The sequence below is a fragment of the Leuresthes tenuis genome, unplaced genomic scaffold (assembly GCF_036924035.1).
Source record: "Leuresthes tenuis unplaced genomic scaffold, fLeuTen1.0.hap1 SCAF_8, whole genome shotgun sequence".
Classification (NCBI taxonomy): domain Eukaryota; kingdom Metazoa; phylum Chordata; class Actinopteri; order Atheriniformes; family Atherinopsidae; genus Leuresthes; species Leuresthes tenuis.
This window is the reverse complement of record NW_027325362.1, coordinates 18,096,641-18,120,871: the sequence shown is the minus strand read 5'-3', so window position 1 is coordinate 18,120,871 and position 24,231 is coordinate 18,096,641. Positions and strand designations below refer to the sequence as shown.

General features: G+C 39.7%; 1 protein-coding gene and 1 pseudogene across 1 annotated transcript; both read left to right on the top strand.

Annotated features, from left to right (window-relative positions):
- Positions 1 to 1,138: 1,138 nt before the first annotated feature.
- Positions 1,139 to 7,033, top strand: LOC140313520 (lutropin-choriogonadotropic hormone receptor-like; annotated as a pseudogene).
- Positions 6,934 to 23,671, top strand: mertka (c-mer proto-oncogene tyrosine kinase a). Its single transcript, XM_072391201.1, has 19 exons — positions 6,934 to 7,214; positions 8,003 to 8,318; positions 8,406 to 8,506; positions 8,592 to 8,762; positions 13,649 to 13,735; positions 13,822 to 13,937; positions 14,015 to 14,204; positions 14,858 to 15,003; positions 17,047 to 17,191; positions 19,429 to 19,579; positions 20,111 to 20,199; positions 20,297 to 20,392; positions 20,471 to 20,551; positions 20,644 to 20,736; positions 20,828 to 20,946; positions 21,065 to 21,174; positions 21,358 to 21,517; positions 21,892 to 22,028; positions 22,878 to 23,671. Exons 1-19 carry the CDS (start codon positions 7,139 to 7,141, stop codon positions 23,317 to 23,319), a joined length of 2,826 nt encoding a protein of 941 aa, XP_072247302.1. The 5' UTR covers positions 6,934 to 7,138; the 3' UTR covers positions 23,320 to 23,671.
- Positions 23,672 to 24,231: the final 560 nt, after the last annotated feature.

Here is a 24,231-nt window from a genome sequence, read left to right as displayed (position 1 = left end):
TCATACAGCACTTTTGCTGCAGATTGTTCATCACCAGATCCCTTTCAACTTAACCCAATACAGAGAGCGCTAACAATTCTCGAATGTTTTAGTATCTTATCTTGTGTAGGGAGTGTTTTAACTTGTTTTTGATTCTATGTATAACTTGAGCATTAGTTCAACTGAGGCCAAAGACAATAACAAACACATTTGTTCCAATAAGAGGGGGAGAAAAGTTGAAAATGTCCATCCATCCATCCATCCATTCATTTTCTATACCTGCTTAATCCATCAGTTGGGTTGCGGAAGTTGAAAATGTGTATATTTATTTTCAATAAGTCACTCAGATTATTCATTAATTCATTTCATGTTTCATCCAGTGAGATTTGGGTACAAACAAGTGGACTTTGGTCATGTGGGTACAAGGGCCACGAAATCATTTAGGAATAGAATTTTCCCTTCTAATAAAACAAGTGTCAAAACATTTTGTCTGTCAAGGCTGTGTAATATTGCTTTGTCTCTATCAACAATGTAGCTGGCGCCAAAAAAAGATACAGTTATGGGAAGCTTTTGACTTCCCATAATTACTTTTGACACACTGTCCTCCTGAGGAACACAGCCACTCACTCGGATGTTTTGTTTCTGTTTATGCATTTAGCAGATGCTTAAGCAACTTACACTGGTAGACCATGAGGGTAAGGGGGTCTTGCCTAAGAATCCCTACTGGAGGTATTACCTTTCATGCAGAGGATTTGAACCCAGGTCACCCACATGAAAGGTGGCAATCTTACCTCTATCCTTAAATAAATGTCAATTACAGACATAAGGCCAAGCAAACACAACAAACTGGATGGACTGCTCTGAAAACACAAAATAACATTATAATCCAGGATAAAAAATAATCACAACATTATATTACAGAAATAGATTAACAATGAAAATATTGTGCATCTGTGCCAAAAACCGTCAATATGGCTTTTGCAAGATTGTGAATTGCAGATTTGAGCTGCCTGATAAACAGAGATTCTCCTCCATACTGTCATAGCCACACAAGCTCCAGCAGCAAAGGCTTATAGGAAGCACCAAATATCTCCTTGCACGGCAGTGACTGGACAACACGCCTCCTGTGTGTTCGGGCGTTTTCCAAACTGCAGCAACAATGTGGATAACACTGCTGGTTTGCCTACACCTATCAGTGTTCTTCTTTCGTGGATATACAAGCTTCGTGTGCCCCAGGATCTGCCGATGTTACTTCGACACAACCAGATGCCGCGTTATAACAGAGGGGATGGAGCACAGGGACTCAAAGCTGAGTTTAACGCAGATGTGAGTTTTTTAGGACAGTTAAGGTCTTTGTTGTTGTGTATGCCTGACATGATGGATTTACAGGGACGACGGTTTTAGGCAGATAACCTGTTGGATAAATCACTTTCAAGACCAAATACGCACGGAGCAAAGTTCCACCTCTGGCCTCCACACTGAAATCAAAGTTTAAAGCTGTTTCAAGTGGATGTAGTAAGTTTAACATTTTATCATACGTGTATCAATAAAGCGGGTGTGATGCATTTAGATTTCTTGCTTGTTTCTTTACTGCAGGATAAAATGAATTGGGAGCCTCAGCACAACCTTGCAAAAGCCCACTTTAACAAACACTCGCTGTTTTGTTTGTTGGAAGTGTATTTGTTGGTGTGATGCTTTTAAAGCAGGTAGGGTTGTCATAAACCCCTTCAGTTATGTTGGAGTTGTCCTGCCTTAAGCCAATCACACATATCTTAAATCACATAAACATCTTATGACAGTATCTGTCATACGATGTTTATTCTTTGCAATGACCTCCTATCCATAGTGACATTTAAAAAGCCACCATATAAGTAGTGTGAATCACGTCTATTCTTAAGTAGTTTTATTTTTGGCTTTCATTATGCTCATGTTTATCTTTTCCAATACCATAACCATGAACGCTCTTACTGTTGTCATCACTTCAATGTCAGAGGTGATGATAACAAATTAGGGTTGAAACAACCTTGTTTATCCAGGATAAAGTACCCACCTGCTTTGAAATAACAAGAAAAAAAAAGATTAGATGATCCCCTCCTTTGACTGAAGTATCCCAGCAAGTGATCAACTTAATTACCTTTAAAGTGCATGTCAAGTTGGCCTCAGGAGGTCAGGCACACAGAGCATCCTCTTAGCCTACGTGGTTACCTGCATCAGAGATCACTGGAACAGTTCAGTTGACTGTCACACGCCTTCAAGATGGGGGATCTTGATCTCTGCTCTAGTAAATGACACAACCTTGAATCTCTACTGGTAAGTTTCTGTGAATGCCAAGGATAGAAGCTTTATCACCATCTCAAATGCCGCCAACATCACACGTGAAATCCAGAATTTTTGTGTTTGGCAAATTATGAAATGGACAGTAGTTTGTTTCCATTGTTTCCTGAACTCTTTTCTGGTGCTAATTGGTTGGCAAAAAGGATTTAATCTGTATGTACTTCATAATAAAATGGTCTTCTCCTTGTTCTTTGATCAGGTTTCTTTATCACCCGTCTTTGAGAACAAATTTCAAGCCATTCCTTTGAGGGTTTGAGAGGAGTTCAGAGGATGTATGTATCACATTTTTTCCAATGACAAACTTGCACTTTTTGTGCTACTCCATCAGTTAGAAATATAATGAAATTGATTCATAGACAGGTAGTTATAATATGCCATAGAACACAGTAGGAAGAAGTTATTTTTCATTGCTTTTGTTGCAGTATCTCTTTACTAAATTTGGCAAGAGATAAAGCTGCAGTGCAGTTTGAGGACACTAAAATTCCAGTCTGTTTTTCTTTCAATGTTAGTGTTTTGAGTTAAGCTGCTTTTTTCCCTGTTGCATACAGTGAGATTGCTCAGAGTGTGACCCTGGAAGCCATTGAGGCCTTAGTGTTTAACAACCTGAAATGTAAGTCTTTTCAGTGATTCTGTCAATAAATCATAGTCATAACTACCGTGGTGCACCTCCACTCACATTTTATATTGTCTTACAGCTCTAACAAGAACAGAAGGAGTCTGATGCACATTGACAGAAGGGCATCTAACAACCTCCCAAAACTTCACTTTTTGTGAGGAAAATGAGAAATATCTCGTTACATGTGAAATATAAAGAACAACAGAGCAAAAAAAAAAGTAAATTTACCAGTGTGAATGCAACATTAAACAAATACTGTATATCCCCCATTAATTTGTGCAACAATATTTCATTAACGACACATTTTTCTTGTCACTGCAGGAGCATCTCTAATACTGGTATAACAGTTTCTAGAGTTTCTCTTGTAAGTCTGTCATTCACAGTTTTGGAGACTAATAAAACTAAAATCATTTTGTTTGCATACCTCACAATTTGTTGCTTTGAAACACTTTCTGGAAATCAACATTCTGTAACAATTCGGTTTGTTCTAGTTTGCAGGGATATGTGTGACAACCTTCATCTACTTTAAGTCCTTCAAAACGTCTTCACTGGAATGTCTACAGGATATGTTACAATGTAAGTGGGGCATTACATCCTTGCTCCTGTCAGCTTTGTCATGTCACTTAGTCGATGATGGTGCTTTTCAAATGAGGAGCAAGCAAGCCCAAAACTTTCAACACACATCTTTTGTGACTTAAATTCGCAGGTACTTGTACAACAAGAGAAATGGATAATTTCGCCTTCATTGGGACAAAGATAGATAAGCTGTATTCTGCTTTTTTGAACATTTTAATAAAACAACATTATCAAACATAAAAACATTTCTTATAAACCCTGCATTCCACTGTGTTTAGGTCATTGAAGAGTAATTGAAACCATGAGGAGATCCACAGAGTCCTGGACTCTTGTAAGTTAGATGGTCTTTTTAAATCTCAGAAAAGTCACACCACGCTAAATTTATATGGTTTGATTTAGACTATCGGTAGCAAGAGAAGGAAGTAAAATTCACTGCTCAAATGTGCACTTTTTATGTATCGATAACTTGGTTGTATTCTATGTCTACCAGCACAATAGTCCTAAAAAGGACCTTCATGACACAGGTGACAGGTGTTGTTTCACAGGGACGACTCTGCAACAGCTCTGACAAAGCTGCCGTCACAGGGCCTGGAGTCCGTTCTGCTGTTGTCAGAGCTGTCAGCATCTGCTTTGAAAAGTTTACCTCTGAAGGGGCCGAAGAGAGGCTCATCTCACCTACAACAGCCACTGTTGCCCCCTGCTGAGCTGGAACCCTCACAGGTGACTCGCACAAGTTATCACATGACAGATTCATTCAGGAATTTTCCTGTTTACTTTTGCTCCCCAGCTGTAGCAATTTTCTTTCATTACTATCAAAGCACACAATACTGGACCGCAGTGAACTATACACAGTGGAAAACAGTCCAAAAATCTGCAAAAAATTCAGACTAGAGCTGTCCTCTTTACTCACCACAAAACATTGTGTCGAGAGTTTACAAATGAACATTGGGGACAGGGTGATGTGTTCTGGAAGCAAGCCCTTAAGTTGAAATAGAAATACAATAAATAACTAAATGAAAATTGAATCAATAGTATGGTTGGAGAAAAGAAGGGTTCCCTATTTCATGAAGACAAATCTCCAACAGTTCAGCCTGGAGTTGGATCGGTCATGATTTGGGTCCATACTGCTACCAGAAATGTTAGCTGTCGAGGGAAGATTGGACAGTTAAATACCAAAAGTGATGAAAGTAAACTTCAAACTGTCAGTAAAAAAAAGCCAAGGATGAGGAAATGACTTCTGCTACAGGATAATGATCCTAAACACACCTCAATGTCCACAACAGACAAGAGGTGCACCCACACATCATTAAAGAAGTGTAAAACTCATAAGAGTGGTGCGTGAATGAATGAAAACCCATGAATCTCACGGAACTGGAAACCTTATGCAGGAAGAACGTCCAATAATCCCAGAGACAAGACCTGACAAGAGTATTCTTTACAAGCTGTGATACTGCCTAAAGGGGGGTGTTACAAAGTGTTACAACGTTCCAACTATGCAGGGTCCCCAAAGTTTTATTTGATGTTTTTTTTCCCCTTTTTCTTTTTTTTGTATTTTTAACCAAAGTCAAGGTAAAGTAATTCTTCCATTCCATTCAGTAGTGGTTATACATTTTGGTTATACATTCCAGGGGCTTTTCAAATTAGTCCTGCAAGGAAGAACAACTCTGCAGTTTGTGATGAAGGTGATCCATCAGCAAGGTATGATATTAGTTTTAGTCATGTTGAATAACTTTGTTAATTCATTTACTTTCTGTCTCTGGCCTTAGAATCTCATGAAAGCTTTTAGGCAGCACTTTAAAAAAAATAACATGAATGTTTTGGAAAAGTTAGGCTTATATTGGATTGTAACTCTATATTTTGAGCTCTTTCATTTATGTTTAACCCAGAACAATTTCCTCTCCTTAAAAAACAGGCTTCAGCGTGGGATTGGAGGCTCAGCAGACCAACTCCTCTTATGGGCATGCCATTTTTCTCAGAAACTGACCTTTTTGAAGAGGATAGCAGCTTTCAAGACCTGAATTTCCACTACCCAGAACTGGACTTTTTGTAAGACCCAACCAATAGCTTGCACACCTGAGGCAGATGCTGTGAGGACATTGCAGGATTAAAGTTTTCTCAGAGATGCTATTTGGTTCATCAATATACTGGCCATTACGGGTCATCTAATGGTGCTCCTGGTTTTCTTTACCAGCCGGAACAAGCTGACGGTGCCTCGCTTCCTCATGTGCCACTTGGCTTTTGCTGACCTCTGCACGGGGGTCTACTTCTGGTGATAGACTTGCAAACACGTGGTCAATACAGTCAGCATGCTATTGAATGGCAAACAGGACCTGGCTGTAGTGCTGCAGGCTGCCTGTCTGTTTGATGGGGAGCTTTCCACCAACACCCTGGAGTGCTGGCACACTGAAGTGCTGGCACACCATCACCAATGCCCTGCAAGTGGAGCGCCACCTGGTGTTTACACAAGCGGCAGGTATAATGGCAGCTAGTTGGCTCATCTAGGATGGGCATGTTGCCACTGGTTGGAGTGAGCAGCTACACCAAAGTCAGCATGTTCTGCTGGTCCTCTTCTTCCCCATCAATTCCTGTGCCAACCCCTTCCTTTGTGCAACCTTCACCAAGGCTTTTAGAAAGGACACTTATCAGCTCATGAGTGCCGGTGAAAATGCAAATGCAATAAAGAGCACCTTGGATTCCAATAATATAAGTCATCAAAAAAGTCATCAACCCCCCTCCCAAGAAATAGCTGAGTTTTGATTTCATGTTAACAGCACCGAAATGATATTATATAAACTCTGTTTGAGCATCCGAGTGGTAGAGATGCCTCAGATGGTTTTACTTTGGCAAACTTTTTAAAAAGACATAATACAGGCACTGAAAATGTGCTCTGTCAAATAGTAGAGGAGGACATAAAAGGGTTAAGAATTAACTTTGCATCTCAGGATTTAAGTGGTTTATCACAATGGACTCAAAGTCCTTGATGTGCTCCTCAGAGAGTCTAAACATGACACACACACAAGGGAAAGCTCCACATGAGCTTTTTAAACAGACATTGGGGTGTGCTACCAAACAGAAATGCCAGTGCAGTGTTGCAAATATTTGTGTGTATTATCCTGGTTATTTGTGACAATGGAAAGCAGGAGTTGCAGTTGACCACATGGTGGAGGAGTTGGACACTCAAGTTGTCTGTGGGCTACATAGTGATATTATAAGAAATTTCTGCCACAGAAAATAGAAAACACCAGAACAAGATGTAATACGAGAATAAGAATCCCTTTTCCTCCTGTTTTTTGAGGAGGGTGATAATAACACCTTTGAGCAGTGTCTGTGGGTCCTATCTGATGTTTTTGCTGCTGTTTAGACTTCGTTCAGTCCCGCCTTCATGGGATCCCTCGTGTGACGTACCCAAACAGTCAACTTCTTTTTTTTTTTCTCCCCTTCAGTTTTGTAGAGTTATTGGGTCAACAACTCCACAAGACCCGTGGAGAAGCCACTCAAGTGGGTGATGTTGCGTTTGGTCGGAGCTGAATCGTCCGTTTCGACGCAGTCTGCCAACATTTAAAAAGCGTTCAGTCTGTTTCGGGACAGAAAACAGCGTCCGACGTGTTCACATTCAGATAGGTCGTGGCAAAGATGTCAAACTCTTGCTGGCTTGGAATTTTTCTCTCGACAGCAACTGTAGCCATTCTTGTGTGGAGTTCGGTCAGCGGTAAGTTGTTTGTTTTCTTTAGGGGTTTGTGTTTTCCTGAACTTACTGCGTGTCCCTTAAAGTAACAATTGCCTTTTGGGGGTCTTCTCAGTTTATGGCTGCGGTAAATTCTTTGCATGAATCACTGCTCCTGTGATAGATTTAAAATCCATTTAAAAAACTTAATAATCTCAAAACTTAACTGATGGAATTGATTAGACTTTATGTGTAAATGATATAATTAATCAGACTTTATCTATGGAGCTGCATTCGTACAGACTAGAGCAGTTCAAAGGGGCTCAAAGGTCGTTTGATAAGTTGATACTGAGACAGAGCATCTTTGTAGAGTGGAATAAAAACTTTTGAAAAAATTCGAGCAACTAACAAAAACCAGTAAAAGAAAAAAACAAGTCTTTTTTATCGAAGTGTTAAAAGGATAAAAGAGGAAATACTTATTTCGAAGCACTAAGATAAACTGATATCTTCCATCATATTCACCATAAAAACTTAAAGGTGCACATTTGGTAAAAGCTGAAAACATACTTTGGATGTAATTTTTGGCTTAATTCAACTTTGTTTATTTATTTAATTTTGCTGCAAAAGAAGACTAAAGGTGACATATTTTGCAAAAAAAAAAAATCTGATGATGTTCCTGCCCAGTTCAGTTTATTTAGACACACAACATTTTTTTTAACTCAAGATTTCAGCTGTGTGTGATTTAACACACGCAACGCCAGTCCTCCCCCCCCTTAGAATACCACTGATGTTACATTTTGATGTCACAACTTGACATCTCCCTCTGGACACAGCTCAACATTCCAGGAGCCACTTTCGCCGGCCAACGAGGACCTCAGAGCCCATCGTGATACCACGCCATGTTTCTACAGTTTACCTGAGCGGAGACCAGCTCAGACGGCTGCACTTCAAGCCCACCATTCGCTCCATTCAGCTATCAGAGGGTAATGAAGCTAAATTCAACTGCTCCATCGATATCCCCGATGCCAGGCTGGACCCCACCATCATCTGGAAGAAGAACGGCGAGGACCTGCCCGCAAAGAGTACCGTGGTGATCAATGAGCTCAAGACCATTGGGGATGGGGTCACGACTCTCCTCTCGACTGTAATGTATGTATTACACTGGAATGTAAAAAGCAAAAAACGTATTGCAGGCAGAATACACATAATGATGTGCACTTATGTGGTACATTACAGCATTGATAAAGTGCAGAGGGCGGATGCTGGAGAGTATCGTTGCACACTGAGTATCAGTAATGAGATAAAAAAGTCTCAGCCAGTCGTCTTAGAGGTCGAAGGTGAGTTTTAATAAGATGATAACCTAGGAAGCTTCTTTATGTACATTTTTGTGAGATTATCTGACTTTCTTTGATATGTCCTTAGGTCTGCCAACTTTTACACAGCAACCACAGGACGTTAATATAACAAAAGACACACCTTTCACCCTATCGTGTGCGGCGGAAGGACCTCCAGAACCTGTTCAGATCCGCTGGCTTCGTGATGGAGTAGCTAATAGTGACTTGCTCAACTCTACGAGCAACTTTTCTGTGGCAGGTGAGTTCCTGACCACACAGTCCAGTCCTTTTTTCTGTCCCTCTTAGTCTCATGCATACAGCAGAGATCACAGCAGTCTCCCTCATGCCAGTTTCTTTTCTCTGCGTGTTCCTTTTGAGGGGCAAAAAGCTCTAAAGAGGAGTGTCATTTCTTTCTGTTGTACTAACACAAATGGATGACCAGAATTTGGCAGAGTCTGGGAAACTGAATCAGTCAGAAAGGGAAGCTGAAGATGGACTTTGAGGCTTATTACACAAACTTTTTTCCGTTATCACTCAAAGCTGAAGAATATATGTCAAAGCTGAAGAATTGTTTTTTTTTTTTTATTATTATTTATTTCTTACTAAAGTAAAGAGAGATTTTTTTTATTAGAATAAGACTTTTTTGTTATTAGAATAAAAAAATCTGGCTTGCAGAATGATCATGTAAGAATTGACTAATGTAATTCTGACTGACTTCCACCTGTTACTGAAAATGGAAACATGGATGAACAGAGATGTTTGGGTCTTTTCTGGTAACAAAGCATGTAAATGTGTCTGTCAATACTTTTTCAGTGGTTTCAATTCTTCCTCTTCTCTGCTGCCTCAGCGTCCGTACCTTGCTTACTTCAGTAAGTTTTGCCATCCTGTTGCACTGCTGAATGGCATTGCACAGCGGCCATTCATGCACGGTCAGTGCTTTCTGGAACACTGCTAAACCAGCTGTTTAGTGAATGCTGCGCAAAATCGGAAAAGGCTATATGTGGAAATAGAGCACTGACTTCAAACCTCTTTAAAGCAGCCTAGTTCAAAGCAGAAATGTAGCAGATGGTTAGCTTAGCTTGGCCGTAACCATGAAAGTTTGCACTCGTCTGCACCAGAGAATGACAGTGAGATTGTTTTTTCTTCTTCTTTTTTTTAGCAGAGGAATAACACAGATAATAAGAGAGGAGATTTGTGACAAAAGTTTCCAAAAGAACGATGTGTTGATATGGACATTTTTATGGACTAAGTGAGCTATTTGTTAATTGGTAAGTGTAAGAACTACCATATGCAAGAGTTTGTTCAAAATAGCTCGAGGCTCGACATATTTGCCTGTTGTAAGTCATAATAACAAAGTAAGCCAACCAGCAATTAGCTTTTTTTTTATATTTGGCAGCGGGAAGTTAGAGGGGAAACAGTCTACCCTTATAACTCTTTCCAAGAGAGCAAACATTTTTTTTGCTTTACAGAGGAGCTGTAAAATATTTTTGACATGTTAAATGATTCTTAGAAAGTATTTAAATGATTCAAAACTCAATTCTATTATTTTGATAACTTTGAAGCATAAGAAAACTAATAGTACAGAATTCCGTGAAGTTTTAGGAAACGTGATACGGATCTGCTCTAAAACCTGATGGGCTTTGTCTTCATTCATGCTTGACCTCCCCACCAAGTTTTATAGAAGTCAGCATAATAATTGTATTTTTGACATTTGCAGTGGGAGACTGAAACTTTGAAGGTATTTGGTCATTTAGAAAAGAGAAATAAGCTGAACAGTCAGCTGAAAAAAGTTGTGAAGCTGAAGAAGCCTGCGTAAAGGATGCAGAGATGGGCAGTGATGCTGTCGCAGCAGTATGTCTTTAAACAAATGTTTCCAGTCCTTCCGTACAAGCTTGAAAATACTCCACTGTGTCGTATTAGTGGCAGTCCCTTTTGGCAATTTGAGGTTCTTCCCTCAAAGCCAAAAAGTACTGGTGTTGAATGTAAGTGGGGCCACGTGTATTCTGCCATAACAAATGATATGAGCTCTCAGATTCATTTGACTTCAAGGCAGATTTTGTAGTATGTGATTTGGAAAATTTGCTGGGCTGGCTGACATGCACTGGGGCTTCTTGAAAGTAGATGGGACATCAATTTGTTTGACATGGGGATGCAGCTGTGGATGTCACCAGTGTAGTTCATATAGTATTTTCACAGTGGTGCCTGTAGTAGCTTTAACTTTGCCCCTGTAGCCCTGTAATGCACTGTTACACAATTCTTTGCAACTGTAACTCTATGCTCCAGACTTCTCTTTTCAACACAAAGTGACACATTTGCATGTCACTAAGATGAGCATGAGAGTTTTATAAAACTGGATTTGCTGTAATTGCTGGAAAGTTTATTTATTTATTTATTTTTTCTTGCTTCAACTGCACTCTTTTGTGAAAGCAAACATTTGTTTTTGGAAGCATAACCTTTGCTCTCTATGCTCTAACCCTTCATTTGCAGATTGCTGCAGGTTAGGGCATTCTTGTTAAAGCCAGTAAGTGGCAATGTATCGAGAAGCTGAGGGGGTTAAAGGTTCAGAGCTGTGCTTTGGTCCAGCATGTGCAAGGACCCTGGCAGTGAGGGGATGGGGGGCTGCGCAGGGAGTCTGTTCGGGGGTTGGATCTGCGGACAAAGGCCTCTTTCACAGGACGGCCCACTACCCAGCAGGGAGGGGCGGAACACAGAGGCAGGCAGGCTGCAAGCAAAGCTCTGTGTTGCACCAAATATTGGCATAACAGAACAGTGTAAACCCACTTCTCTGAAAGCTCAACTCATGCATACTGTGAGTCCTTAGGGCCCCTTGTTCAAGACAAGTTGAACTAGTGAATTTGTGCCTTTTTTGTGTTGATTAATTACTTATTTAATTTATTGAAAATCATGCCATTTTAAATCATATTTCTAAATGTTGGGACAGGGTATTCTTAACGGATCAGAAATTAAGATTAATGCTTAGTTTGAGATATGGAAGCCTGTTCCGTAGGTTTCTGTCAAGTGCCTGAAGGGACATTTAGAATCTCACCAAAGAGGCCCCCTCAGCTCTTACCAACTGATGAGGAGTTCAGAACGTTTCAACTCTTTCAATTTTCTTCATTTACACTTTGAGAGTTGATAAGATCACACAAGTATGTCGCTGACCCACCTGACCAAAAACTGGTTGACTTGGCACATGGCTTAACAGATGAAAGCCAGTTATTGAAGTCTTCAGTTCCCCTAACCAGTTTCACAATACTGGTTAATTTAAAACACCTAAAGACCAGCTGAGTAATGTTGTACATGCAGGTCAGGCAGCATATGGCTTAACACAGCTCCTCAGGACTTAGCTGTCCACCTGCATCTAAGAGATAAGGGTTTCTCTATTAAGAACAGTTACATTTAGACTCTAGATGGACAAAGCAGATAGTTTAAAAGAGGAAGAAAGGAATGCATCAATGTTAAAGTGGGAAATAAAGATCTCTAGAAATAGCTTTTTGGCTTTTGGCATCACATATAAATAACATGCAGCATAGATTGTTTTTTCACACTTTAGTTTAAAAAGAAAAAAAAAAACTTCAGGAGTATAGAAACCCCTGAATATTGAAATGTTGCAGTCTCCCTTGTGGTGTAACCTGACTGAGTAGTTTATGGCTAAATTTGCTCCCTGAATAGGAAAAAAAAGGGAGCTGGACAAACCCCAAACCTGATAATCATAGGGTGCTGGATCCACATCGCTGCACTTCCACATTATGCATGTTGGTTGTTCCAGTCCATTCAGAACTCGGCCCCAGTTTCCATGACTGCCCGGCCCATTCCATTTTTTTGTTGTTGTTTTGTTCTCACCACATAGAGTGAAAGCAGAAATGACAGTTCTTGACCTTGATCTATTTCCTTTTTCCAAAAAATACATGACTATGAAATAAGTCATTTTATTGAGCCATAACCGACCACACAAGCAAACATAATCCACTTATTCTGTTCTCCCAAAAACGCTTCAAAGTACATGCAAACACCTCTCCCCTTCTCCTACAAAGCAGTCTGTTTAGCCTCACGAACAGTATGGACGGTTATGAAAATGCTGTAGGTTTGCATGGGAAAATTGTGATACTCTTTCAGGAGCCCACCTTGCATCATCTGAACATAGCCAAAGCCACAAGAAGTAGACAACAAAATGTACACAGCAATGTTTAACAAAACCGGAGCTGACTGTCTATCACTCAGTGAGAAGGAATATTGTTTAAATAGTAAGTTGCCAATGACGTTATGATTTTCACAACTTTTTGGTTGGCTCATGTTGTCCTTTTATTCATCTGTGAAAATAATAGTATGACTATGATCTTTCAAAGCAACACTCAGATTTACTTGGTGTCCACTGTGGTTCAGCCATTTGTTTGCCATAAGTCTGAAGTGAGGCACGTGGTAATTACGTTTGCACTGCTTGTCTGATAGAGCACTGATGCATTTGTACAATTCTCTGTAATGTTGTTTTGATTCGATTTTTAAATTTTTTTTTAATTAATGGGAAAGTAATCTATGTAGTTGGCGATTTAACGCAGGTGAACGTATGGTAGTCGGTGTGTTGATGTAAAGGGATGCAGCTGTACACCCTAACGATGTGATAATAATCCACTGAACGTAAACAAAACATCCCGAGTCATTTCCAGTCATCTCTCACGGGCCGCTCTGTGATAAGCTTTGTGGAAAGGTTTCCGAGATGGAGACGCTGGAAAACAGAGCACAAAAGGCACATTATGTCACAGATGTCTCGGTCCTTCTCTAGCTGGATGCTGAAAGAGGGAAATTGTGTGTCCAGGAAAAGAGACCCGGAAAAACGATTGTTACCACAGTACATCATATTGGAGAGGCTCAATTTGAGCTTACTGCAAGAGGCACGGTTGTGAGAACTTTTCAGGTGTAATAAAAGGGTGAGTCACCCCCAAATGTGTGTTGTCCATCGTCTTCAGGATGTCTGCGCTCTCCCCTCTTAGTTGAGGCTGACATTAGACATGGCCCACAGAATTACTTTAGACACACAGAGAAATCTGCTTGTTTGGGCAGAGTCCATACAATGTTTCTTTTTATGTACAGTAGGGTTTCACGAGCTTTATGTGTGCTGCTTTGTCCACTCCAATGCTACATTTGTAGGTGTGGACAAGTTCACCCGGTTCAGCTGCGAAGCTCACAACAAGAAAGGTGTCACCACGTCAAGGGAGGCAAACGTGAACATCAAAGGTAAAACTAAAGCCTTTTATTACTGCTTTTTATGTCTTGAAGCTTCAAGTTTGTAATTGAAAAAGAGTTTTCATGATGTTTTGTAGTCCTTCCAAGTCCGGTGTCTTCTGTTACTGTAATGGAGAGGCAGTCCAATAAGCTGATGCTGAAATGGAGCCCAGGACATGATGGCTTCTCTCCACTCACCAAGTGCCACATCAGGGTGAGTCCTAAGTCCGAACTATCAAGGCAACCGTTCCATGTCTTCAGATCGATCACCTGTCTCCTGCTCCTTCTAAGGTTAAAGAGGTGAGTCAGAGGAAAGGGGAAGTGATGAACACCAGGTTCATCAACGTCACAGTGCCACCATTTAATTATGAAGTCCCTGGGCTGAAGGCCATGACGTGGTACAACATGAGTGTTTCCTGCAGCAATGAAGTGGGGGCCTCTCCTTACAGCATGTGGATCCAGAACAACACCACAGAAGGAGGTGTGTTGATATCTAACAAGCAATTGGAGTATTTCCAGAAATCTGTTGGCAGTTGCAAAAGATTCATGGCAGAGATGCGACAAAAAATGATTAAACTGATGAGATTGAGCCTGCATTTGATTTGCGTGTCTGCTTCACGGAACCTCTGTGTTATGTTCTTGCTTCATTATCTCATCATTCTTGTTTAGTTTTCAGTATTGCAACAGTATGTAATTAACCAGCTACTTTCCCATTCAAAATGTGCTTATTGTAAGCTTTCTTGCAAGAGCAGTGTGTAGCAACTGGAATTTACCTGCTCCGCTCACATGAGTTCTCTTTTTTTAGAAAAATGTGGTGTCCACTGAATCTTTTGTTTTCTTGATGGGTCATTCAGGAAATAGGAGTGGCCATACAGAAAACACAAAGTTCTTACTGGGTGGATCCGCTCCCAGTTTCCTTCCTACTGCCACCACAGGGGATATTTTAGTTGAAACATTTGATATGCTATTTCAGGAAGTGACCACATACCAAACTGTAATCAAAGATCTCAAGTGAAGTTGGATTTTGTTTCGTTTTCTTTTCTTGGAAGCAATTCCGTTTGAAGTTTCTTGACTTTTTCACGAGCCTCACTCGTGTCTCACTCCCTGTTTCCCCTTTACTTACCACTTTCACAGTGCCATCTGTTTATCCCCAAAATGTGACTGTCCAGTTGAACGAGTCGGAGCTGTTGATCAAATGGAAACCTCCACCAGATGATAAGATAAATGGCATCCTACGTGGTTATGATGTTATTGTGAGACATGGTGCACATCACAATAAGGTGAGCTTGTCTGTTGCAGAGTAATTACAGATGAAACAGTTTGTTTCTTTTGTTATTGTTGCCCTCGATCTTTTTTTAAAGAATTATATACCTACAGATTTTAAGTTGGAATTGGCTATTTGGCAACACCAGTGTTTTCCATGTAACAGCAAAAGTTATTTAAAAGTGCAGTACATGACACTTTGTTTCATTTGTAAGAAAAAACAGAGCACTAATATTGACAAATGTCAGAATATCATATTTTTTAACCAGATGATTACTGGTTTTTAATGCAAGTGGTTAAGGACTATAAGTAGCGTGCACGTCTCATTCTGGATGTTTTCATCGGTTCACTCACATATAGTGAAGTGTCAGCACCCTGTACAAGGTACAAGCAGCTGAATGGCTAAATGCCACATGTGACCGTCCAGCTGAAGGAGTGATGGCTGGTGATCAAATGGATCTCCAGCTTATCTTATCATCAAATGGAAGCCCTCTCTGTGTGATAAGATAATGACATCCTAAATGTCACATGGTAAGGTGGCCTGCTATTAGTGGGAAGTTAGAAATTGATGCTTTTTTAGCAGATGTCATTGGCTATATCATTATAATGAAATGATATAATATGAAGAAACATGGCAAAAGTGCAACTGCCATGATTTCAGGCTTCTTCACAACATCCTCAAACTATATTGACTGAAAAAGGGCCAGCAGGAAAAAAAAATCAATCTAATATTTCCATTCAACTCTTTCCTGAGAATACAGGATATGGAATATGAAATAATATGAAAAAGAAAACTCATTATTAACCTTCCTTTGTCCTGCTCTCTGAATCAAAGGTCAACTCCCCTGTGTTTTCCAACTCGTCCAAAGAAAAATAATCGCCAAAACAAGGAAAGTTATTCTCAAGAATGTGTATTTCCTAAAGTAGATGAATGCCATTGTTGATTTGAATCACTCTTTAAATGTGACTGTTTGTGCGTAGTCATCCTTCTCTTTCTGCAGTAAAGCACAATAGTGGGTTTCCTGTCCTTCCTTTATACGTTGTAGTTAAAGGAAACTGACGGTGCGAAAACTGGTCATCAGTAGTTTTCTCCATTTTGCATGTGGGCATGAGTCATCGGAGTGAATAGAATATGAACACAATGGGTTGTGCACCTTAGACCCAAATATCCCAACTATGCAGTCAGATGGTGATGTCATTACAGTAGCGGTGACTGGAAATATGAGCAAAGGTTTATTCCTCAGATTAATTTTCTTTTATAAAAGTCATTGAAGCGGAGAACTTAGGATCATTTATACATTTGAGAAACGAATTAGTACAGAACAGTGCAGATTCTGAATTTTCAGCAGAAGTCATGGTCCTCTGTTTTGACTCTGAATTTCATTCCCAAGTGAAGAGTTTTGTGTTGCAGGAAATTTTAACCACACGTTGTCATCTGTTAAATGTCACAAACTTAATAGGCGTTAATCATGGGTTCAGCATCCTTGTCAGCATTTTGTTAAGGACAAGCAGACCCAAATGGTGTCTTGCGAGGTTGTGAAAGACCGGGTTATGTCTGTCACATGTTCCTTTCAGTTCAGCACGTGGGCTTGTCCAGAAAGTACGTCTTCTTCCTTTTTTTGTAGGAGGTTTAATTATTTACAATAATCCTCTGTATTTACTGTATTTAGATGCCTATGATTTCACTGAAAGGTTTCATACTGGAAGAATCGAAATGACAGCACCCCCATTTCTTTTTATCCATTGTATTTAATTAAAGGGAGAAAATATATATATATATATACAAACTGAAAGAATTAGAGCTTGCTTTTAGATGTGGCACAAATGCACAAGATGTTCTATAACATATTCTTCCACCAGACAGTCCCCAACATGTTTTCTTTTTGTGTTCTTGAAATCCTATTTCCTTTTCAGTTTAACTTATATGACACCGTAAAACTCAGTTTACATGATCTTCTCATCTCTTTTGCACAAAGATAATGATTAACCATAACATATGTCTCGAAGTAAAACAATATTACGGCCAAAGCCTCAATCCACATTCTCTCTGTTGTTGTTAGGTATTTCAGGTCCACACAAACACCACCACGGCCTTTGTCGCTGTGAAGGAATTTAACACAACCTACAGTGTGGAGGTGGCTGCATGCACACAGGCAGGGAGCGGCATGGTCAGCCCACGAGTCTGGTTCTTTGTGCCAGAGGACAGTAAGCTGCTCTTTTGTTTTTATCTCCTCATCTCGTGATCTGTGAGCCGTTAACTTTATGAGCTGTATGATAGACGATCATGTGAAAAGAAAGTACACCCTCCTTTAAATTCAAGGTTTCTGGTATTAAAACGTCATGAACAATTGAATGTGTTCTCACCAGGTCTAAGAATAAGTTAACTGCAGCCTCTGATGAACAATGGCACATGACATCTTACACTGTTTCATTATTTACCTAAGGAAGAACTCAGTCAAAATGCTGAGGCATTGTGATGAAAAACGAACTATATCCTTACTGCTTCATGGAGTAAGTAGCAGCCAGGTTCTGGTAATGAATACACTCGATTAACTGATCATTACAAGTGTAAGCACCTCTATAAAAGCAGAAGTTTTGGCAGTTTGCTGGTCGTCAGGTGTGCATAAACACAATGCCAAGGAGGACAGATATGAGCAATGATCTTAGAAAAGCGACTGTTGCTGCTGATTAATCTGGGAAGGGCTATAAAGTCATTTCTGAATAGTTTGCAGTCCCACATTCTACAGTGCGAAAGATTATTCACAAGCGGAAAATATTCAATGGTTGCCAATAGTTCCAGGCGTGGACGTTCCAGCAAGTTCACCTGAAGGTCAGACCATGCAATGCTCAGAGAAACTGCAAGAGCTACATCTCAGACTCTGTAGGCCTCAGTTAGCATGTTAAGTGTTGAAGTTCAACACGGAACAAATATGTCTTATTTGGAAGGGTCGCCAGGCTGCACGGTGGTGTGGTGGTTAGCACTGTCGCCTCACAGGGCGCACAGCAAGCCAGGACTGCCTCCCACTGTCCAAAAACATGGATGGATGGATGGAAGGGTTGTCAGGGAAAAGCCTTTACCGTCTTAAAAGAACATGGCAACACAGTTTACAACTTTACGAAGTTTAGTCTAAACAAACCACAAGACTTCTGGAACAATATCATTTGGACTGACAAGGCCTAAAAACCAAACACAGTTGGTATGAGGTGTTTGTGCTGATATGCTATCAGTAGAGTTGTGGAGGTCTGATAATTTGGGCTTGTTTTGCAGCCACAGGACCTTGACACCTTGTAGTAATTGAGTCAGCCATGAACTCCCCAGAATGCCAAAGAATTCTGGAGTCAATGTGGAGGCATCTGTGTGACAGATGAAGATTGCATGAAAGTGGGTCAAGCCACGGGACAGTTATCCTAAATACATCAGCAAATACACAACAAAATGGCTGAAAAAGAAAAGAATGGTCCAGTCAAAGTCCAGACCTCAATCTAAATGAAATGCTGTGGTGGAACTTTAAGAGAGCAGGGCATAAAAATGTCTGCAAACCTCAATGAATTGAAGCAACGGACAGAAGAGTGAGCCAAAATTCCTCCACAAGGAGGTGAGAAACTACCGTCATACAAATAAAGATTACTTTAAGGTACTGCTGCTAAAGGTCATTCTACAAGCTTTTGAGTCATGCAGCACATTTAGCTTTTCACAAGCTTATTCTGCAGTTTTGCCATGTTTTTGTAACAACATGGTGTAATATGTGTTGCTCATCTCAGGTTTTATTTACCTCATTTTTAGACCCGGTAAGGACCAGATGATTTTATTAGAAAATGTCCTGGTACATGAAACCTTAGGTGAAAAGAAAAGTATACAGCTTTCTGTTGTGACTGTGGTTTAGCTGTTGTATTATACTAAACTGTAACATAATTGCTCCTTGTCTGGATCAAAGTGCTTTTATGTGCAAAGGCAGAGCACAGCTCTTCAATTTGTCAACTTCAGATTAAAGATAGAAAAGCAATGAAATTCAAAAAGCCTATATAATGCCAATGTTCATGTTCATATTTTACAAGCTTTAATATATACATAAAAACATGGCGTTTTCTTACACACTTTTCTTGTACACTGCTGCATTGCCATGGTTTAGCTTCTCTTGTTCATGCTCAGCGTGCTTTGATTGGTCAGTTGGAGGGTTACACATTTAAAAGAGTTCATGAAAATGGCAAAGCACAAGGCTGCTGTTCTTTTTCTGACACATGTGCACACAGGGATCATACACAGATTAAGTGTGAAGCATGAAGTGGTGGGCATGCCACTACAACCTTCATTTTGCTGTGAAAATAATTGACTATGGAAATACCATTCAGATAACTAATAAACATGATGATTTTTTTTTATTTATTGAATGTCATGTGTACTAAACTCTGATCACGCTTCTCATTTCGTCTTTTTGTCTCAGAATCAGCGGTGAGCCCTTCGTCCGCACCTGACACAGGGGTCCCGTACTCTGTCTCCGTTGTGCTGGCTGTGGTGTGTTGTGCCTGTCTTCTGCTTCTTATCTTCTGGGGGTCTCTCTGTTTACGCAACAGGACTTCCTTCTCTTGTTTTGGGTATGCTTAACAATTACCGACTGAATACAACAACGCTCCAGTTATGACGATCTTTTAAGTTGCCATCAGTCTGTACATTTATAACCCAGCTATCTTTTTAACTTGGTTCAAAAGCATGAAACATGTGGTGAGGTAGCTTTTATACTGGCAACTTGTTAAAGAGTTTTTCCTTAGAAGTTGGACTTTAAAAACAGAAAAACTTCCTGTTTCAGTCAATAAATGGCCTTTGCTTCCTTTTAGTCATCGTTGTCTGCACCGGAAGCTGGTAATAACCATGCAGATGTTAATTGTTTGGCTTTCTATATTGCGGAGGTTGTGATTCATGCTTACATCTCAGGATATGGATAAAAATGTGTCACAGGCTTCTGCACAGAATACAGTTACTGGAACAGAAAGCCAGAGAAGGCTTCCTCACTATGATCCCCTGTTTCGTTGAACTTAAGCTTGTGTGTGTAGTTTTTTTTTCTAAGTCCCCATGCCATTAGTAAGTGGATTTTTTATTTTTTCCCTTTTCCCTGTCTCCCCCTGCAGGTTTGAGTTTGGAGGTGGGGAAAAGCAGCAGCCTGTCATCCAGTACTCAAACCAAAGATCCTACAATCGATCAGCCGTAGCAATAACACGTACGTACATAAATCCAATTCTGGAAAGAATAGCATTCACATATACATTTCTGTTGGTATATTTTTTTAAATAAATTGCTGTCGCACTTGTCTACAGTTGGAAACCTCGGTGTTAGCGATGAACTCCAGGACAAACTTAAGGATGTGATGATCATGAGGAACTTGCTCTCAATAGGAAAGGTTCTTGGAGAAGGTGAGTGATATGTCACACATGTTTACCTCGACATTTAAACAAAACGCTTTGCTAATGTACAGTTTTATTTCTCACCAGGTGAATTCGGCTCAGTGGTCGAGGGACATTTAAAGCGACTTGATGATTCATCCGAAAAGGTTGCGGTGAAGACGATGAAATGTGAGTCTTGTGCTTTTGACAGAGTTGCTTCAAATATTCACGACCTTCAAAACGAACAGGATGGATGAATGTCTAACTTTCTCATCCAACAGTGGAACACTTCTCTCAAAGGGAGATCGAAGAGTTCCTCAATGAAGCTGCCTGCATGAAAGACTTCAATCATCCTAACGTCATCAAACTGCTCGGTAAGATGAACTGACTGTTTTCAGATGTCTGTGTTTAATTGGTCTCTTTTCATCGGCGCATTATTTGTCTGTGTTGACTTGTCCTTTTTAGGTGTGTGCTTGGAAGTTAGCTACGGAAATTTTCCTAAACCCATGGTCATCCTCCCATTCATGAAGTATGGAGATTTGCATAGTTTCATGCTGCGCTCACGGCTGGGAGAGAGTCCAATGGTTAGCTTTCAGCCAAAGTCTCAAATACATCTCTTGCTATATATAGTACAGTTATATGAAATATTAAAACTGTATCATTTCAACTTTGTATGTGTGTGTGTTTTTCATTTTTACACAGTTCCTACCCACCCAGACACTCCTGAAGTTCATGGTTGACATTGCTTTAGGAATGGAGTATCTCAGTGGTCGTAACTTTCTGCATCGTGATCTGGCAGCACGCAACTGCATGTAGGTTGCTTTATTTTCTGGCTTTATTTGCAGCTTCACTAGACCTGATTTTAGAAAAAAATAATAATAATTGAACTTCAGATACAGATTGAGGGCAGTATAATTGTGCAGAATATGCTTTATTATTCAAGAGGTTAATCTAATATATTTTCCCTGTTTGCCATTGAATTATTTGTCTTACAGGCTGCGTGACGACATGACAGTGTGCGTGGCAGACTTCGGGCTATCAAAGAAGATCTACAGTGGGGATTATTACAGGCAGGGCAGAATAGCCAAAATGCCTGTAAAATGGATTGCTGTGGAAAGTCTGGCAGACAGAGTTTTTACTGTAAAGAGTGACGTGGTAAGTCCGAACTGCATTTTTTCCACTAACAGAAGTCCCCGAAAAAACACCGGACAGTCTCTAAAAGAAGAACTGACTCCTTGTGTACACTCTCTGTTTCTCTTATTGATTTCTGTTCACTCACTTCCTTTAAAGAAGGTTTGTTTTATGTGGCAGTTATCTTATTTATTTATTAATGTATGATTTGTTTCAGGCTTTTAACTCTCTGTTGTATTTTCATCACGCTTTTCCTCTAAAATCCATTTTTCTTTAAGTTTCAGATTAAAACAAATTATAAATATCCATAAAGGCATTCTTAGATGGGACTCAGATATGCTGCACATTTTTTTGTGTTGAACTATGAATAATGGGATCTGATGCTTTGTGTCATGTAGTGGGCATTTGGCATTACCATGTGGGAAATTGCTACACGCGGCATGACCCCGTACCCTGGAGTCCAAAACCATGAGATTTATGACCATCTTGTTGAAGGTCACAGACTGAAACAACCACCAGACTGTTTGGATGAACTGTGAGTGTTTGCTCTTTGACACAGATATTGAATTTGGGTTTGAATGTTTTGGGGTTAAGATGCATTAAACCAAATAAAAACTTACAGTAGGAAATAACTGTTTAAAAGTGTGGCCACATTACACAGGGAGGTCATTGTGTAATGTGAATTCCTGTGCAAGAAACACAGTGATGGTATTGTACTTGCTTTATTATGCCAAGGGAAAGGTACAACGCTTAATAATAGTAGGTATCGGTAAAGTCCTTTCAAAGCTTACTTCTAACTTCTATTTTTTTTATTTCTTCAAAAGAAAAAATAAATAGGACAGACTGAACACGGCTTCGTTTCATTTCATTCAATTCAATAAATAAGTGTATCTAAGGGTTCATGATTTAATCAGAAACCTGTGATGTTCTATGAAATAACTAGCTTTTGTGGTGGAAATAAACAAACAAATGTATTCATTTGAAGCTAGATTAATAATAATAGGTTATGTTTCGTGAAACACAGAAAAGGGTATCATCTAACAGGCCAAGAGATGTATGATTTTGTTGCTGGCATTGGAGCTGAAAATAAAGCAAGACAAGTTTACTCAAAGCATTCTGAAACTGAGTAACTGTACTACAGTTTATAACTGTGAGATAAGCTATGATTAGGGATAAAGGCAGTGAGGAACTGAGTAGTAACCTTAAAATCCTCATAAATCCTAAAATACTGATGTGAAACAACTACCTTTCTCACATTTCCTGATTTTCCTAAATCCACTCCAACAAACAGCTATAAAAAGCTCATCTTTTTATTTTTTTTATAAACTTGAAAAAAAAAACAGAAAACATTAAATGACTTGTATCCCTTATCACCTTTATCTAGGTATGAGATCATGTACAGCTGCTGGAGAGCCGATCCAGTGGACCGACCCTTGTTTCCCCACCTGCGGGAAATGTTGGAAAAGCTTGCAGAAAAGCTTCCAGAGTCCTCCAGCAGAGAAGACATAATTTATATTAACACCAGCTTTCCTGAAGAGGACCCTGTGGCTGCAGGGCTACAAGTGTTTAGCTCCTCCCCTTCCTGCAGCCATCACGCTGCAGAAAATACAGTTGTTACTGCGGACGTTCATGGGCGCCGAGAGGATGAGGATGATGAGGACAGTGATCGTTACGTGGTAGTGATCTCCTCTAATCCCTCCCTGAGATCTCCTACAGTGGACACTCCTCTTTTGTCGGGGCATTCTTCAAGTCAAACAAATGGAGATATGGTTACACATGACACGGCAGTGGATCACAGCTCAAGCGACACTTTGCGCCTGCTATAACGATTCGTTTCTGTCCCTCAGGTCAAAACTGTGATAAAACCCTCACCAAGGTTCTTCAATACTAATGGTTTTTGCCTCATTGCACTGGGAGCACCTTCGCATGCCCTCTTGTGGATGTTCTGCTGTGTTGTTGTATATGCGGTGTACGCTTCCCGTGGCCATTTCAGCTGGAATACTTTTTTGTGTCGACATTAAACACGGTATTGCACATGTTCCATAAGCTTCAGATACACTGAACTGTGAAACCCTTTACTGTTATGAATTACATGTTGCAATGTAAATATAGAAATGTACAGAACATTTATAAAAAAAACTATCTTGTATTGCAAAAATAAATATTGACTCCTTGAAATGTCCACTCCTTTGTTTTTTTTTGTTTTTTTTTTCAGAAAAATATCCCAAAACGATACTCAATTAAAGATAATGCAACATAACACTTAGAGTAACTGTGCTGGTTTTTTTGTCAATTCCACTAAATGTTTTTAAACCTCCATAAAATGTTACTTCATTTTGTCTTTGATAGACGTATCTGGATGAATTTGAAAATGTTAGATCGAAGAAGTTGCCACCTTTATGGAGGATATGTCAGATTAACAATTTTTGCATAAAATATTGAGCAAATTAAAGAGTTCAAAAGGCCCACACATAGATATTGTCCATCTATACTATTACTTATGAGGATGGATATGGGACTTTTTTTTAAAATGCCCTGATCCTGTCAAGACACACACACAAAAAAGCGACATTTTTAAATTTTGACAGTTTAACCTTCTCATTTTTTTGCCGCATACTTTCTCATATATTTACATGTATATATGGAAAAAATAAATTCCTGCTTCTAATGTAATCATTAATGTTAAAATTGTATACATTTTTAGTTATAAAAAGAAGATCAATAAAATTATTGTGTTA